The sequence below is a fragment of the Oncorhynchus nerka genome, linkage group LG10 (genome assembly GCF_034236695.1).
Source record: "Oncorhynchus nerka isolate Pitt River linkage group LG10, Oner_Uvic_2.0, whole genome shotgun sequence".
Classification (NCBI taxonomy): domain Eukaryota; kingdom Metazoa; phylum Chordata; class Actinopteri; order Salmoniformes; family Salmonidae; genus Oncorhynchus; species Oncorhynchus nerka.
This window is the reverse complement of record NC_088405.1, coordinates 78,988,073-79,006,318: the sequence shown is the minus strand read 5'-3', so window position 1 is coordinate 79,006,318 and position 18,246 is coordinate 78,988,073. Positions and strand designations below refer to the sequence as shown.

The following is an 18,246-nucleotide window of genomic DNA, read 5'->3' as shown; positions in this document are numbered from 1 at the left end:
AAAATTACAGGCCTCTCATATTTTTAAGTGGGAGAACTTGCACAATTGGTGGCTGACTAAATACTTTTTTGCCCCACTGTATGCTTGGTGTCATTGTCCATTTCGAAGACCCATTTGTGACCAAGATTTTAACTTCCTGACTGATGTCTTGAGATGTTGCTTCCATATATCCACATAATTTTACTCCCTCATGATGCCATCTATTTGCGAAGTGCACCAGTCCCTCCTGCAGCAAAGCACCCCCACAACATGCTGCTGCCACCCCCGTGCTTCACGGTTGGAATGGTGTTCTTCGGCTTGCAAGCTTCCCCCTTTTTCCTCCAAACATAACGATGGTCATTATGGTCAAACAGTTCTATTTTTGTTTCATCAGACAAGAGGACATTTCTCCAAAAAGTACAATCTTCTTCCCCATGTGCAGTTGCAAACCGTAGTCTGGCTTTTTTATGGCGGTTTTGGAGCAGTGGCTTCTTCCTTGCTGAGCGGCCTTTCAGGTTATGTCGACTCGTTGTACTGTGGATATAGATACTTTTCTACCTGTTTTCTCTAGCATCTTCACAATGTCCTTTGCTGTTGTTCTGGGATTAATTTGCACTTTTCACACCAAAGTGCATTCATCTCTAGGAGAGTTTCAATGACTCCAACCTAAATGTATGTAAACTTCCGACATCAACTGTATATATCACATTCCTTGTGTGTGATCATAGATTCTGATACATTGAATGTTTAATATTGTGAACTTATGTTATAAATGTTTTGCTGAGTACTGACTATATATAGGACCTTCCACGCCCCCTCCTGGGATGTGGATGCCTGATGAAGACCAAAGGGTCGAAACATTATAAATAAAAATCACCTGTGAACATGAGCAGCAGTGTGCAGCATTTTCCTTTCTGTTTTCCATGACTTTGCCTATAACTCCAGCACCTGTGAAAAGTACCTTGATGTGTGTATGTTCTTCAGCTGAAAGTTTCCAATAAGAAACTCAATTTCGCTTTCTGTTGCAAAACGTTTTGTTATGGTGTGCCATAATGAACAACCCTAGAAAACCACAGGTCAAAGTTCCAGTATGTCTACATTTTAGAACGTTGGATGTGAAAGAACAAGGGGTGTGGAGACTTCCTTCTTTGAAGTAATCACTGATTAGAAATGATTGGACAGGTTAACTTAAGGGCTCCACCTCATGACCCTACGGGCCCTGGTCAAAAGAAAAGAATGACATTTGAGATGCAGCCATGGACTCACTCACCTAGAGCATGGGTATAGTTAAGTGGTGGCTGCTGCAGGCCTGCAGCACATTTATGCTCAGTTGGGCTCATTTTTATTTTGTAATGTAATTCACTTATTTTAAACCACAGTAGCATCCCCTGGAAATACCGCTTGCCGGCAGTGAGGTTTAGCTTTGAGGAACTGGAATAGCATTGCAGAGTAAACACAAAGACCAACTGAAATATTTCAGGCTTTTCCCCCGCAGTGGGGCCTTTGGTATGCGAGGGTGCAAAGTCATGCAGACGCACACACACTGCTATATGGACCACATTCTTAGGTGAACAGAGAGACAGGTGATCGAAATGGCAACTTGGGCAAATGTCTGACCTAAACATAGAATGCAGGCTAGCTAGCACCTACTAACATCCTAAAGGCCTACCAACCGACCAAGCGTGTTTGAGATCAACTACTATCTGGCATCCAAAATGACTATTCATTATGATTTATAGATCAGTCAGTCTGCAGTTGCTAACTGTCCATCTCAAACACTGACTGACTGACTGCTATAGAGTTCATGCAGGGAGGTGAGTTCAAGTCAATCTGGCCTGGTCCCAAATTGGTTTGTGCCGTCTTGCCAACTTCGATGGTCATTGGCATGCCCAATAACTATAGGAATTGGCTATAAAGCACAAACCAATCTGGGACCAGGCTAAATTCAATCCACAAGGGACACACTCCCATCCTGACACACTTTAGGCCCAGTCTCTGAACGCTTTGGTGTCACTGGGTTCTGGTGCCAAAGTTCCAAATGGCTGAACCCACCGCCACAAACCCAGCCATTGTGGGAGTCACAGAGAGTGTAGCCAGCAGAGCGGACGTGTCTGAATTGTGTGGCGGGGGGCGAGGGAGGGATGGACGGAGGGAGGAGGGAATGGTAGGACGGGTTAAGGACGAGGGACAGAGGGGGTCATTTTATCACTTACTGTGATTTGAATATCAATCAGGTCATGGCAGCATGCAGGTGTTAAGACAGAGAGGAAAAAGAGAGGGATAGAGAAGAGGCAAAAGGGAAGAGGGTAAGTTAGAGAAAAACAAGCATTTCAGAGTCCACTGTGACCTGCTTTGATTCAACAGTCTAACGCTCATCTCTAATTTGGCGCCCAAAAAAGCCTTCTGCTTCTTCTACCAGTTCATTAGGGCAAACGTTTAGAAATGTTTTGCAATGGAAAATGACTACAAGTGCTTCTTATTGGACAAGTCCAGGTAGTCCCTCCCAGTTTCAGACTGTTTTCTTACATTTGGTGCCTAATGAACACAACCCAATAGACAGTTCAGAGACAAAAGCTGCAAGCTGAGTGAGAAAAAGTATCCTGTTGCATCATCACAAGCAAACAACTATGTTATTGAAACACATGTTGGGAAAGTCATATTGATTGCATGTACTGACAATCCTCATGCTTGGCATCTACAGTGCGCGCTTGGTGTAAGGTGAAGGTAAACCCAAGACGCTGATCTTGGGCCAGTTTATCATTTTTCACAGCTAATGGATAAGGTGAGAATTGAGGAATGGGATGAGGAAGCTGATCCTAGATCTGTACCTAGGGGAAATATCACCCCGGAGTGTGTGTTCTTCAGGGAAATCAAAATGGCCATAATCAAATGACCTAGTATGAGTCACTGGAATAAATAGGCACAAACACGAGACAGGTAGCCAGGTGGTGTATTCACTAAGCCCCAAACAAAAGAAAATAGGAGGGGACTACCTAAACTTGTCCTATAAGACATGCTCAGCTAAGGTGTGCCCCAATGTATACAACCCAGGGAGCATACAGTGCATTCGGAAAGTATTCAGACCCCTTCTCCAAATGTTACGTTAAAGCCTTATTCTAAAATGGATTATATTACTTTTTTCCCCCTCATCAAGCTACACATAATACACCATGACAAAGCAAAAACAGGGTTTTAGACATTTTAAAAACAAATACCTTATTTACATGTGTTCAGACCCTTTGCAATGAGACATGAAATTGAGCTCTGGTGCATCCTGTTTCTACTGATCATCCTTGAGATGTTTCTACAACTTGATTGGAGTCCACCTGTGGTAAATTTAATTAATTGGACATGATTTGGAAACGCACACACCTGTCTATATAAAAGGTTCCACAGTTGACAGTGCATGTCAGAGCAAAAACAAAGCCACAAGGTTGAAGGAATTGTCCCGTGAGCTCAGGGACAGGATTGTGTCGAGGCACATATCTGGGGAAGGGTACTAAAACATTTCTGCAGCATTGAAGGTCCCCAAGAACACAGTGGCCTCCATCATTCTTAATTGGAAGAAGATTCTTCCTAGAACAAGATTCTTCCTAGAGCTGGCCGCCCAGCCAAACTAAGCAATTGGGGGAGAAGGGCATTGGTCGGGGAGGTGACCAAGAACCCAATGGTCACTCTGACAGAGCTCTAGGATTCCTCTGTGGAGATCATTGTCTTTCTGGAAGATTCTCCCATCTATACAGCACTCCACCAATCAGGCCTTTATGGTAGAGTGGCCAGACGGAAGCCACTCCTCGGTAAAAGGCACATAACAGCCCCCTTGGAGTTTGCCACGAGGCACCTAAAGGACTCTCATAACATGAGAAACAAGATTCTCTGGTCTGATGAAACCAATATTGAACTCTTTGGCTTGAATGCCAAGCGTCACATCTGGAGGAAACCTGGCACCATCCCTATGGTGAAGCATAGTGTTGGCAGCATCATGCTGTGGGATGTTTTTCAGTGGCAGGGACTGGGAGACTACTCAGGATCCTTGATGAAAACCTGCTCAGAGCACTCAGGACCTCAGACTGGGACGAAGGTTCACCTTCCAACAGGACAACAACCCCAAGTACACAGCCAAGACAATGCAGGAGTGGCTTTGGGATAAGTCTCCGAATGTCCTTGAGTGGCCCAGCCAGAGCCCGGACTTCAACCCAATCAAACATCTCTGGAGACCTGAAAATAACTGTGCAGCGACGCTCCCCATCCAACCTGACAGAGCTTGAGAGGATCTACAAAGAATGGGAGAAACTCCCCAAACACATGTGCCAAGCTTGTAGCATCATGCCCAAGAAGACTTGAGGCTGTAATCTCTGCCAAAGGTGCTTCAACAAAGTACTGAGTAAAGGGTCTGAATACTTACGTAAATGTGATATTTACATTTATTTTTAATACATTTGAAAAAGATTCTCAAAAGCTGTTTTTGCTTGGTCATTATGGGATATTGTGTGTAGATTGATGAGGGGAAAAAATTATTGAATACATTTTAGAAAAAAGGCTAACCTAACAAAATGTGGAAAAAGTCAAGGGGTCTGAATACTTTCCTAATGCACTCTCGCTCAGATTGACATCTCCATGAGACAGAGACAATATATTACTGAGTGGGGGTTGTTTGGAGAGTGAGAGTGAGAGTGTGTGTGTGTGTGTTTACATAATCTTGCCCCCAGGCTCAAAATGCTGGCGCTTAGAGGTAATAGTGTGGGACTTTGGGACTTAGGGTGTGTGGATCACTGAGTGACATGATAATCAATTCCAATTCTGAGCTAGTCACACGACTAGGAGGCTGGCTCCAAATCGAGGCAGAAAAGTATTTGTTATGGTGCACCACGGAAATAATTCCCTGGAGCGCAAAGTAGTAGGAACATATCGCCATTCATGTATGGCATATTGTGTATTGTTTTTATGCAGTTGCATATCCAATTACCCTAGACAAGCATCAGTAATACATTGTTTACAGGATGGCTTCAGGGCATGACACAACGACACAGGAAGTAGCACAAAGACGCAATTAGTGAATAGATCGTGTGGTGATGAGAATTATACAATGTCCTTGTTTATAGTGTGTGTGTGTGTGAACATGTTTGTGTATTGTGCACGGAAGACTTGCATGCTATTTATGGTTTTGTTGCGTTGCACCCTGAATCTTCAGCCGGATAAAAGTGTTGGTTTAGAGTGGGTGTGAGAAAGGGTCTTGGAAGCGCTCTGTCTTGAGGGTGACTTCATATATAGAATGTGGTACATAGAGTGCTTTCAGCAAGTATTCACACCCCTTTAATTTTTCCAAATGTCATTGTGTTACAGCCTGATTTAAACATTTATTACATTGAGATGTTTGGTCATTTGCATACACACAATATAATACCCCATAATGTTAAAGTGGAAAAGATGAAATGTCTCGAGTCAATAAGTATCAACCCCTTTGTTATGGCAAGCCTAAATAAGTTCAGTTGCAAAAGTGTGCTTAACCAGTTACATAAGAGGTTGGATGGACTTACTCTGTGTGCAATAAGTGTTTAACGTGATTTTTGAATGACTACCTCATCACTAAATCAAATCAAATTTTATTTGTCACATACACATGGTTAGCAGATGTTAATGCGAGTGTAGCGAAATGCTTGTGCTTCTAGTTCCGACAATGCAGTGATAACCAACAAGTAATCTAACTAACAATTCCAAAACTACTGTCTTATACACAGTGTAAGGGGATAAGGAATATGTACATAAGGATATATGAATGAGTGATGGTACAGAGCAGCATACAGTAGATGGTATCGAGTACAGTATATACATATGAGATGAGTATGTAGACAAAGTAAACAAAGTGGCATAGTTAAAGTGGCTAGTGACATAAGAATGCAGTCGATGATCTAGAGTACAGTATATACATATGCATATGAGATGAATAATGTAGGGTAAGTAACATTGTATAAGGTAGCATTGTTTAAAGTGGCTAGTGATATATTTACATCATTTTCCCATTATTAAAGTGGCTGGAGTTGGGTCAGTGTCAATGACAGTGTGTTGGCAGCAGCCACTCAATGTTAGTGATTGCTGTTTAACAGTCTGATGGCCTTGAGATAGAAGCTGTTTTTCAGTCTCTCGGTCCCAGCTTTGATGCACCTGTACTGACCTCGCCTTCTGGATGATAGCGGGGTGAACAGGCAGTGGTTCGGGTGGTTGATGTCCTTGATGATCTTTATGGCCTTCCTGTAACATCGGGTGGTGTAGGTGTCCTGGAGGGCAGGTAGTTTGCCCCCGGTGATGCGTTGTGCAGACCTCACTACCCTCTGAGAGCCTTACGGTTGAGGGCGGAGCAGTTGCCGTACCAGGCGGTGATACAGCCCGCCAGGATGCTCTCGATTGTGCATCTGTAGAAGTTTGTGAGTGCTTTTGGTGACGAGCCGAATTTCTTCAGCCTCCTGAGGTTGAAGAGGCGCTGCTGCGCCTTCTTCACGACGCTGTCAGTGTGAGTGGACCAATTCAGTTTGTCTGTGATGTGTATGCCGAGGAACTTAAAACTTGCTACCCTCTCCACTACTGATCCATCGATGTGGATAGGGGCGTGTTCCCTCTGCTGTTTCCTGAAGTCCACAATCATCTCCTTAGTTTTGTTGACGTTGAGTGTGAGGTTATTTTCCTGACACCACACTCCGAGGGCCCTCACCTCCTCCCTGTAGGCCGTCTCGTCGTTGTTGGTAATCAAGCCTACCACTGTTGTGTCGTCCGCAAACTTGATGATTGAGTTGAGGCGTGCATGGCCACGCAGTCGTGGGTGAACAGGGAGTACAGGAGAGGGCTCAGAACGCACCCTTGTGGGGCCCCGTGTTGAGGATCAGCGGGGAGGAGATGTTGTTGCCTACCCTCACCACCTGTGGGCGGCCCGTCAGGAAGTCCAGTACCCAGTTGCACAGGGCGGGGTCGAGACCCAGGGTCTCGAGCTTGATGACGAGCTTGGAGGGTACTATGGTATTGAATGCCGAGCTGTAGTCGATGAACAGCATTCTCACATAGGTATTCCTCTTGTCCAGGTGGGTTAGGGCAGTGTGCAGTGTGGTTGAGATTGCATCGTCTGTGGACCTATTTGGGCGGTAAGCAAATTGGAGTGGGTCTAGGGTGTCAGGTAGGGTGGAGGTGATATGGTCCTTGACTAGTCTCTCAAAGCACTTCATGATGACGGAAGTGAGTGCTACGGGCGGTAGTCATTTAGCTCAGTTACCTTAGCTTTCTTGGGAACAGGAACAATGGTGGCCCTCTTGAAGCATGTGGGAACAGCAGACTGGTATAGGGATTGATTGAATATGTCCGTAAACACACCGGCCAGCTGGTCTGCGCATGCTCTGAGGGCGCGGCTGGGGATGCCGTCTGGGCCTGCAGCCTTGCGAGGGTTAACACGTTTAAATGTCTTACTCACCTCGGCTGCAGTGAAGGAGAGACCGCATGTTTTCGTTGCAGGCCGTGTCAGTGGCACTGTATTGTCCTCAAAGCGGGCAAAAAGTTATTTAGTCTGCCTGGGAGCAAGACATCCTGGTCCGTGACTGGGCTGGGTTTCTTCTTGTAGTCCGTGATTGACTGTAGACCCTGCCACATGCCTCTTGTGTCTGAGCCATTGAATTGAGATTCCACTTTGTCTCTGTACTGACGCTTAGCTTGTTTAATAGCCTTGCGGAGGGAATAGCTGCATTGTTTATATTCGGACATATTACCAGACACCTTGCCCTGATTAAAAGCAGTGGTTCGCGCTTTCAGTTTCACGCGAATGCTGCCATCAATCCACGGTTTCTGGTTTGGGAATGTTTTTATCGTTGCTATGGGAACGACATCTTCGACGCACGTTCTAATGAACTCGCACACCGAATCAGCGTATTCGTCAATATTTCCATCTGACGCAATACGAAACATGTCCCAGTCCACGTGATGGAAGCAGTCTTGGAGTGTGGAGTCAGCTTGGTCTGACCAGCGTTGGACAGACCTCAGCGTGGGAGCCTCTTGTTTTAGTTTCTGCCTGTAGGCAGGGATCAGCAAAATGGAGTCGTGGTCAGCTTTTCCGAAAGGGGGGCGGGGCAGGGCCTTATATGCGTCGCGGAAGTTAGAGTAACAATGATCCAAGGTTTTACCACCCCTGGTTGCGCAATCGATATGCTGGTAAAATTTAGGGAGTCTTGTTTTCAGATTAGCTTTGTTAAAATCCCCAGCTACAATGAATGCAGCCTCCGGATAAATGGTTTCCAGTTTGCAAAGAGTTAAATAAAGTTTGTTCAGAGCCATCGATGTGTCTGCTTGGGGGGGATACTCCACACTATACTCCACACATAAAGATAATTGTCCCTCAGTCGAACAGTGAATTTCAAACACAGATTTAACCACAAATACCAGGGAAGGTTTTCCAATGCACCAATTGGTAGATGGGTAAAAATAAACATTGTAGTTACTCCACAATACTAACCTAATTGGCAGAGTGAAAGAGGAAAGAGGAAGGCGAATTTTGTCAAATTTCTTAAGTGAAACGTTAAAAAAAACATTTTTAGATAAAACTATTCTAAATATATTCATATATTACCAAATGATTGATTAAACACACTTTTGCAATGAAGGTCTACAGCATCCTCAACAGCACTTTCAAGGGGTAGTACCATGGTGTAGCTGGAGGACAGCTAGTTTCCGTCCTCCTCTGGGTGCATTTACTTCAATACAAAACCTAGGAGGCTCATGGTTCTCAGCCCCTTCCATTGACTTACACAGTAATTATGACAACTTCCGGAGGACATCCTCCAACCTGTCAGAGCTCTTGCAGCATGAACTGACATGTTGCCCGCTCAATCAAAGGATCAGAGATTGAATCTATTACTGAAAGCATAAGCTACAACTAGCTAACACTGCAGTGCATAAAATGTGGTGAGTAGTTGACTCAAAGAGAGATAAAATGTTCAGCTATTGTCTTGAACAAATGAATTTCTTAAATGAAGGAGTAGCAAGAGAGAGAGCTAGCTATATTTCATGCTATTATTTTTTTACTTTTCACTTCCGCCTACTCAAACAAAACACCCGGAGGCATGCTATGTTAGCTAGCTGGCTGTCTAACACTAGAACTTTTCCAAGTCAAGTTAAGCTTTCGGTTTTATTAATTTATTGCCACGGGTGTAACTGCTAAACTGCCTTCTGACTGTACTGCATGATTGTAGAGAGTTTACTAATGTGTTAGTTCTATTAGCTAAGTAGACTATGACGTTAGATAATATGGTGACAATGATGTAGGCCGTGTGTTGCGGTTATGATATGAAGTTTTTTTTGGACCTGGTCACAGACAGCTGATGTGTTGTGCACTGAAGTCCACAGGCAGAGGGAAAGGTGAGGAGGAGGAGAGCGCGTAGATGCAAAAAGGAATTACAACGAGCAAAGTGATCATTCTGTTTGTATGTGGCTGCTATGAAAGTAAACTGTGTTTGCATTCCACTGATTCTGTTGAAAAACGTTCCATATTTTCAAGCATCGTGTTATGGGTATCTTTGTAATCGTTAGGGACTAGGGAGTTTTTCCAGGATCAAAAAGAAACAGAATGGACCTAAGTACAGGCAAAATCCTAAGAAGGTTCAGTCTGCTTTCTACCAGACACAGATTAATTCCCCATTCAGCAGGACAATAAACTGGCCTAGTTAAAGTTCAGTTCAATATACTTGAAAATCTATAGCCAAGACCTGAAAATGGCTGTCTCGCAATGATCAACAACCAATTTGACAGAGCTTGAAGAATTTTGAAAATAATAATAATGTGTGAATATTGTACAACCCAGGTGTGCAAAGCTCTAAGAGACTTACCCAGAAAGACTCACATCTGTAATCCCTGCCAAAGGTGTTTCAACAAAGTACTGAATTAGGGGGTGGAATACCGCTGTAAATAAGATATGCATTTCATTTTCAATACATTTGGGAAAAATTTTAAAACATGCTTTCACTTTGTCATTATGGGATGTTGTGAGTAGATGTGCGAGATTTTTTTAAATCCATTTTGAATTCAGGCTGTTACACAACAAAATGTGGAATAAGTCAAGGGGTATGAATACTTCCTGAAGGCACTGTATGAATGGTATATCAGCAGGGTGTGAATGAAATCCTCAAACAAAAACACACACACCAGCAATCTCTCTCGCCCTCTCACACACTATATTACACACAATGAAGTGGCTGGGTACTGCCTGGTTGGGGGAACTCCCAAGTCAGGGCCCTCTTTTCTCACAGTAATGGTTTACATTCCACACAGGGATGCAAAGCCGGAAAAGACCAAAGCAGAGGGGGGATTATCAGACAGTAAATTGACATCCACAGGAAGCTGTGGCATAAACAACTCGACGACAAGGAAGTGGGCTACACAAAACACCACAACTGAGACAAAAACCTTTAAAGTGGTCCTCTGTGATAGATGAGAAATGCATCAGACCACAATTGAGCCCAGATCCACCCAACAACCGCAACCTTACCCGAACCTCGTATGGGGAAGCAATTGGTGCCTTTGTGGGAGGCAAGTTATTTTTTGGGTGCCCCAAAGCTGAAGACAGCAACGCCACAATGAACTGGCTTCCGCATGCAGAAATGAACACACCTCCAGAGGGATATATATAGAGAGAAGGAAGGACGGAGAGAGAGATACTCACCTGGGCATAGTCCCTTTCTATGGCAGCTTTCTTCTGACTGAATGTCCTACAAGGAGGAAAGGTAGAACCACAGAATGATATACAACATAATTAATAAACTGGGAAAAGATACTGAATGGACACTACAGGACTATATAAATTAGACAACGCATGAAACATTTAGTAGGGCTGACCCTATTTCATCAACTGGTCGATTGTTTGGTCGATAGGCTGTTGGTCGACCGGGATATCTTTAGTCGAGCAGTTACAATTTTTTATGTTACCAACTAGACATTAAAAACTGTAACTGGGAGCTGGGCTCCCTGCCTGTGCCATTAAACCCCTACAACTCATCCAGAACGCCTCAACCTTCCCAAGTTCTCTCACGTCACCCCGCTCCTCCGCTCTCTCCACTGGCTTCCAGTTGAAGCTCGCATCCGCTACAAGACCATGGTGCTTGCCTACGGAGCTGTGAGGGGAACGGCACCTCAGTACCTCCAGGCTCTGATCAGGCCCTACACCCAAACAAGGGCACTGCGTTCATCCACCTCTGGCCTGCTCGCCTCCCTACCACTGAGGAAGTACAGTTCCCGCTCAGCCCAGTCAAAACTGTTCGCTGCTCTGGCCCCCCAATGGTGGAACAAACTCCCTCACGACGCCAGGACAGTGGAGTCAATCACCACCTTCCGGAGACACCTGAAACCCCACCTCTTTAAGGAATACCTAGGATAGGATAAAGTAATCCCTCTCACCCCCCCTTAAAAGATTTAGATGCACTACTGTTCCACTGGATGTCATAAGGTGAATGCACCAATTTGTAAGTCGCTCTGGATAAGAGCGTCTGCTAAATGACTTAAATGTAATGTAATGTAAATGTAACATCTTATGCTTCATGGAGTCGTGGCTGAATGATGACATTATCAACATACAGCTGGCAGGATAGAACAGCGGCGGACAATGCAAATATGTAAACAACAGCTCGTGCTGTTGGGGGGGGGATACTCCACACAGAGACATGTACAAAGCTCCCCCTCGCCCTCCATTTGGCAAATCTTACCTTAATTCTATCCTCCTGACCACAAGCAAAAAATAAAGCTGGAAGCACCAGTGACTAGATCATTTTTAAAAAGTGGTCAGATGAAGCAGATGCTAAGCTACAGGACTGTTCGGCTAGCACAGAGTGGAATATGTTCCTGATTTAACACTGAAACATGCATGAGAGCACCAACTGTTCTGGACGACTGTGAGATCAAGCTCTCCACAGCCGATGTGAGTAAGACCTTTAAACAGGTCAACATTCACAGGGCCGCAGAGCCAGACGGATTACCAGGACGTGTACTGCAAACATGCGCTGACCAACTGGAAAGTGTCTTCACTGACATTTTCAACTTCTCCCTGTCAGAGTCTGTAATACCAACATGTTTCAAGCAGACCACCATAGTCCCTGTGCCCAAGAACACTAGGGTAACCCGTCTAAATTAACACTGACCCATAGCACTCCCGTTTGTAGCCAGTGCTTTGAAAGGCTGGTCATGGCTCACAACACCATTATCCCAGAAACCCTAGACCTACTCCAATTTGCATACTGCCCTAAAAGATCCACAGATGATGCAATCTCTACTGCACTCCACACTGCCCTTTCCCACCTGGACAAAAGGAACACCTAAGTGAGAAAGGTATTCATTGACTACACCTCAGCATTCAACATCACAGTGTCCTCAAAGCTCATCAATAAGCTAAGGATCCTGGGACTAAACGCCTCCATCTGCAACTGGATCCTGGACTTCCCGACGGGCCGACCCCAGGTGGTAAAGGTAGGTAACAACACATTCGCCACGCTGATCCTCAACACAGGGGCCCCTCAGGGGTGCGTGCTCAGTCCCCTCCTGTACTCCCTGTTCACTCATGACTGCAAGGCCAGGCACGACTCAAACATCATCATTAAGTTTGCTGATGACAACAGCGGTAGGCCTGATCACCAACAATGACGAGACAGCCTATAGGGAGGTGGTCAGAGAACTGGCCGTGTGGGGTCAGGACAACAACCTCTCCCTCAACATGATCAACACAAAGGAGTTAATTGTGGACTACAGGAAAAGGTGGACCGAGCACGCCCCCATTCTCATTGACGGGGCTGTAGTGGAGCAGGTTGAGAGCTTCAAGTTCCTTGGTGTCCACATCACCAACAAACTAACATGGTCCAAGCACACCAAGACAGTTGTGAAGAGGGCACGACAAAACTTATTCCCCCTCAGGACACTGAAAAGATTTGGCATGGGTCCTCAGATCCTCAAAAGGTTCTACAGCTGCACCATTGAGTGGTTGCATCACTGCCTGGTATGGGAACATCTTGGCCTCCGACCTCAAGGCACTACAGAGGGTAGTGCGTACGGCCCAGTACATCACTGGGCCAAGCTTCCTCCCATCCAGGTCCTCTATACCAGGCGGTGTCAGAAGAAGATTCCAGCCACCCTAGTTATAGACTGTTCTCTCTGCTACAGCACGGCAAGCAGTACCAGAGCACCATGTCTAGGTCCAAGAGGCTTCTAAACAGCTTCTACCCCAAGTCATAAGACTCCTGAAAAGCTAATCAAATGGCAACCCAGATTTTTTGCATTGCCCCCCCCCCCCCCTTTACACCGCTGCTACTCTTATTATCTCTGTCACTTTAACTCTACCTACATGTACATATTACCTCAATTACCTCAACTAACCGGTGCCCCGCACATTGACGCTGTACCGGTACCCCCTATATATGGTCTCTCTATTGTTATTTTACTGCTGCTCTTTAACTACTTGTTACTTTTATTTCTTATTCGTATTTTTTAAACTGCATTGTTGGTTATGGGCTTGTAAGTAAGCATTTCAATGTAAGGTCTACAACTGTTGTATTCAGCGCATATGATTAAAACTATTATTTGTATTATTTTCATGGCGCACAAGACACCAGTCTGATTCACGCCTGTCTCAGTGGACTAATCCATTGCGGACGCCACAGGGATGGCACAACCCATCACTCCTAAGGCATTTGATCATGAAATTGTATATGGTTATATTATGTAAAAATAATGATGCAACACTAATCAATCTCATTATTTTATAACAAATGCTCAATCTTAGTGCGCCGTAGAATTGGCACCTATCCCTATGTTGCTATGTGCATAATAGCAAAGTTAATCAGTATAGTGGGATTGAGAACAATGCGGTGGAGGCAGCAGAGACAAAAAAAACTGCCTTTGCCTGAGCCTTGTTGTCTAAGACAACTGCCTTTGCCTGAGCCTTGTTGTCTAAGACAACTGCCTTTGCCTGAGCCTTGTTGTCTAAGACAACTGCCTTTGCCTGAGCCTTGTTGTCTAAGAAAATTGAGAGAGGAGAGAGTATTGTTTACACTGTTGCAAATTGCCAGAAAAAAAAATATTGTAATATAACGACTGTTTGACACAGACGATACTCACGCAACACTTGCTCCTATACCCTCCTTTTTCTAGATCCCCAGTAGTTTCCACAACTAAGTCAAATGACCTCCACAGATCTGACTTCCTCTTTCCTTCCGGAGTAGCCAGTAAACATTCACCCATTTCAAGTTTATTTTTCATGCCTTCCACATTCATTTTGCTGTTATAACCAATGATGTGATTATGATAGGCTATAGGTGAGGTCCTATTGTTCATATGCATGTGATGCTCGCGCATTTCATGTAAAGAGAGCTAGGGTTGAAGGAATAGGGAATGTTTGTCAAACAAATGAGGGATTTCGGTAACAGAACAAAACTTTACAGTCAGAAAGTAAATGGCTGTAATGTTACAGCTTCAGCATGGACAGTGCAATAAACACTGCTATGTGTTTAAACAGAACGAGACAACGTGCCCCAGTCACACACACTCCTTTTTATAACAGTTTGACCATCGGGTTCTTTCTTGAGTCATTTCTGTGTCTTAATTATGTAATCAAACAGTATGCTTAAAGCATCAGACAAAGCTCAGCGCATATGAAGTTGATTTTATTCTGTCTATATAAGGAAAAATAAGGTTAACAGGACTCAGTCAACCAATATTTTTTTGTTGGGGACAGCCCTAAGATTCAACAGCCAATGATATGCTAGGCATCATAAATGATGTATCAGACTGATATCTAGAGAGTTGTTGAATAGCATGTCAGATTATAAACCTGACAAATTGTTTGATTGAGATCAAAATAGTAGTAGTGGTGCGAATAAGCAGCATAGACACGCTGTAGTATTTGAGCTCACATGCATCCTGTTTCCATTGATCATCTTTGAGATGTTTCTACAACTTGGGAGTCCACCTGTGGTAAATTCAATTGATTGGACATTATTTGGAAAGGCACACACCTGTCTATATTAGTTCCCACTGTTGAAAGTGCATGTTTGAGCAAAAACCAAGCCATGAGGTGGAAGGAATTGTCCGTAGAGCCCGGAGAGAGGATTGTGTCGAGGCACAGATTGGGGCAGGGTACCAAAAAAGGCCTCCATCATTCTTAAATGGAAGAAGTTTAGAACCACCAAGACTCTTCCTAGAGCTGGCTGCCTGGCCAAAAGGGGGAGGAGGGCCTAAGTCAAGGAGGTGACCAAGAACCCGATGGTCACTGACAGTTCCTCTGTGGAGATGGAAGGTTCTCCCAGAAGGACAACCATCTCCGCAGCTCTCCACCAATCAGGCCTTTATGGTAGAGTGGCCAGACGGAAGCCACTCCTCGGTAAAAGGCACATAACAGCCCCCTTGGAGTTTGCCACAAGGCACCTAAAGGACTCTCATAACATGAGAAACAAGATTCTCTGGTCTGATGAAACCAATATTGAACTCTTTGGCTTGAATGCCAAGTGTCACGTCTGGAGGAAACCTGGCACCATCCCTACGGTGAAGCATGGAGGTGGCAGCATCATGATGCTGTGGGAATGTTTTACAGCGGCAGGTACTGGAAGACTAATCAGGATCGAGGGAAAGATGAACGGAGCAAAGTACAGAGAGCTCCTTGACGAAAACATGCTCCAGAGGTTCACCTTCCAACAGGACAATGACCCTAAGCACACAGCCAAGACAACGCAGGAGTTGCTTTGGGACAAGTTTCTGAATGTCATTGTGTGGCCCAGCCAGAGCCCGGACATGAAACCCAATTGTACATCTCTGGAGAGACCTGAAAATAGCTGTGCAGCGGCGTTCCCCCTTCCAACCTGACAGAGCTTGAGAGGATCTACAGAGAGGAATGGGATAAACTCCCCAAATACAGGTGTGCCAAGCTTGTAGCGTCATACCCAAGAAGACTCAAGGCTGTAATTGCTGCCAAAGGTGATTCAACAAAGTACTGAGTAAAGGGTCTGAATACTTATGTAAATGTAATAGTTTTTTTATTTTGAATACATTTGAAAATTCCTAAACACCTGTTTTTGCTTTGTCATTATAGGGTATTGTGTGTAGATTGATGAGGAAACATTTAATCAATTTTAGAATAAGGCTGTAACATAAAACGTGGAAAAAGTCAAGGGGTCTGAATACTTTCCGAATGCACCGTACAGGTCCTGGATGACAGGGAGCTCGGCCCCAGTGATATACTGGGCTGCGATCAAGGGCGGTTAATTTGCTATACCAAGTGGCAATGCAGCCAGTCAAGATGCCCTTGATGGTGCAGCTGTATAACTGAGGATCCGAGGACCCATGCCAAATCTTTTCAGCCTTCTGAGGGAAAAGAGTCGCTGCCATGCCCTCTTCACGATTGTACGGGTGTGTCGACCAAGTCCTTAGTGATGTGGACGCCAAGGAACTTGAAGCTCTCGACCCGCTCCACAACAGCCCTGTTGATGTGGATGGGGGCATGCTCGTCCCTCTTTCTCCTATAGTCCACGATCAGCTCCTTAGTCTTACTAACATTGAGGGAAAAGTTGACATGTCCAAATAGTCCCTCTCTGTTTCAGTCCGTTTTATTATGTTTGATGTCTAATGAATATGACCCAGGTTGTGTTGTTTGGAGTCTTTACAGTTCCAGGAGTGAGCAGAGTATGGCACATCTTGTCTCTCTCATGTGTAAACAGTACGAGAACCACAGGATCAATATCTTTTTCCTCTTTCCCACATTAGGCACCAAATGTAGAAAAATGTACTGAAACTGGGAAGGACTACCTGGACCTGTCCAATAAGAAAAATGGATATTTGTTTTCCATTACAATAGGTTTTAAGTGGCAATTGAACACAACCCAGCCTCCTTGACGCGTCAGACACACAGTCAGACACCCCAGGGCCACAGTCAGTTCCTTTTGATTGATGGGTGAAGTAGGCAAATTGGCTTTGACTAGACTGGTCATGTACACTGGGCATTTAATTGGAAATTAAAGCTAGAATCCTTAGTTGCTACATCCATTTTTGTACTTATGAATAGCCAAAATTCCACATGGGTCACTTCAGGCTAAAACAAGACATTACTGGTCTGAGTGCTCCAGTATTCAGCAAATCCAAACTGACAACAGATCTGGCTTCCCCTCTGGTGATTTGCATCTCCTCTTGGCCTCTTCTTCCTTTCCCTCTGCATGGGTCATGTTCATTCGAGCCTAAGTTTTAGTTTTCCATTGCAAACTGAGTGTTTCTTATTGAAGTCCAAGAAGGCCAGCGTTTCCCAAACTCGATCCCCGGGACCCCAAGGGGTGTTTTTTTGCCCTAACACTACACAGCTGATTCAAAGCTTGATGATTAGTTGATTATTTGAATCAGCTGTGTAGCACTATGGCAAAACACTAAATGTGCACCCAGGCGGGGTCCCAGGACCGAGATTGGGAAACCCCGAAGTAGTCCATCCAATTTTAGTTTGTTTGGTGCCTAATGAAGGGAAAGGGGATACCTAGTCAGTTGCAGAACTGAATGCATTAAACCGAAATGTGTCTTCCGCATTTAACCTAGCCCCTCTGAATCAGAGGTACAGGGGGCTGCCTTAAAATCGACATCCACTTCATTGGCGCAGATTTTTCCATCTTATCTGCTTAGGGATTTGAACCAGCGACCTTTTGGTTTACTGGCCCAACAGTCTTAAACGCTAGGCTACCGCCGTCCCTAGGGAACACAACCCTGGGTCGCATTCAATAGGACCAACGCTTTGGAACATTCAGATAGCATACTTCTATGTAGAACAAACATGCCAGTCATGTAGAGCAGTGTTTTCCAACTCCAGTACTCCCAACAGCACACCTTTGTTGTAGCCCCAGAAAAAAACACATGATTCAACTTTAAGGGCTTGATGATTAGTTGACAAGTAAAATCAGGTGTGCTTGTCTGGGGCCACAACAAAAATATGTACTGTTGGGGGATACTGGAGGACCGGAGTTGGGAAACACTGAAAAATCAGACACACCAATAGCGTTTGCCGGCAGAGCATACTTAACACAGCTTTGCCCAAACTCAGTCCTCAGGATCTCACGGGGTGCACATGTAGTTTGCCCTACACAGCTGATTCAAAATGTTAAAGCTTGATGATTAGCTGATTATTTGAATCAGCTGTGTAGTGCTATGGCAAAAAACTAAATGTGCATCCCTTGGGGTCCCAAAAACCAATTTTGGGAAACCCTGACTTAGCACCTCTGAACAGAGTGCCAACTGTAA

General features: G+C 44.7%; 1 protein-coding gene across 2 annotated transcripts in view; it reads right to left on the bottom strand.

Annotated features, from left to right (window-relative positions):
• The window catches only part of LOC115136053 (F-BAR and double SH3 domains protein 2-like), a 62,703-nt gene that overhangs the window by 40,549 nt on the left and 3,908 nt on the right, over positions 1–18,246 (bottom strand). The window contains exon 3 of one of the 2 annotated variants that reach the window (XM_029671421.2): positions 10,667–10,712. The exons of the other annotated variant lie outside the window; for it this stretch is intronic. Within the exon in view, the coding sequence (XP_029527281.2) occupies positions 10,667–10,712 (46 nt within the window). The remainder of the gene's footprint in view (positions 1–10,666; positions 10,713–18,246) is intronic. 2 annotated transcript variants of the gene reach the window in all.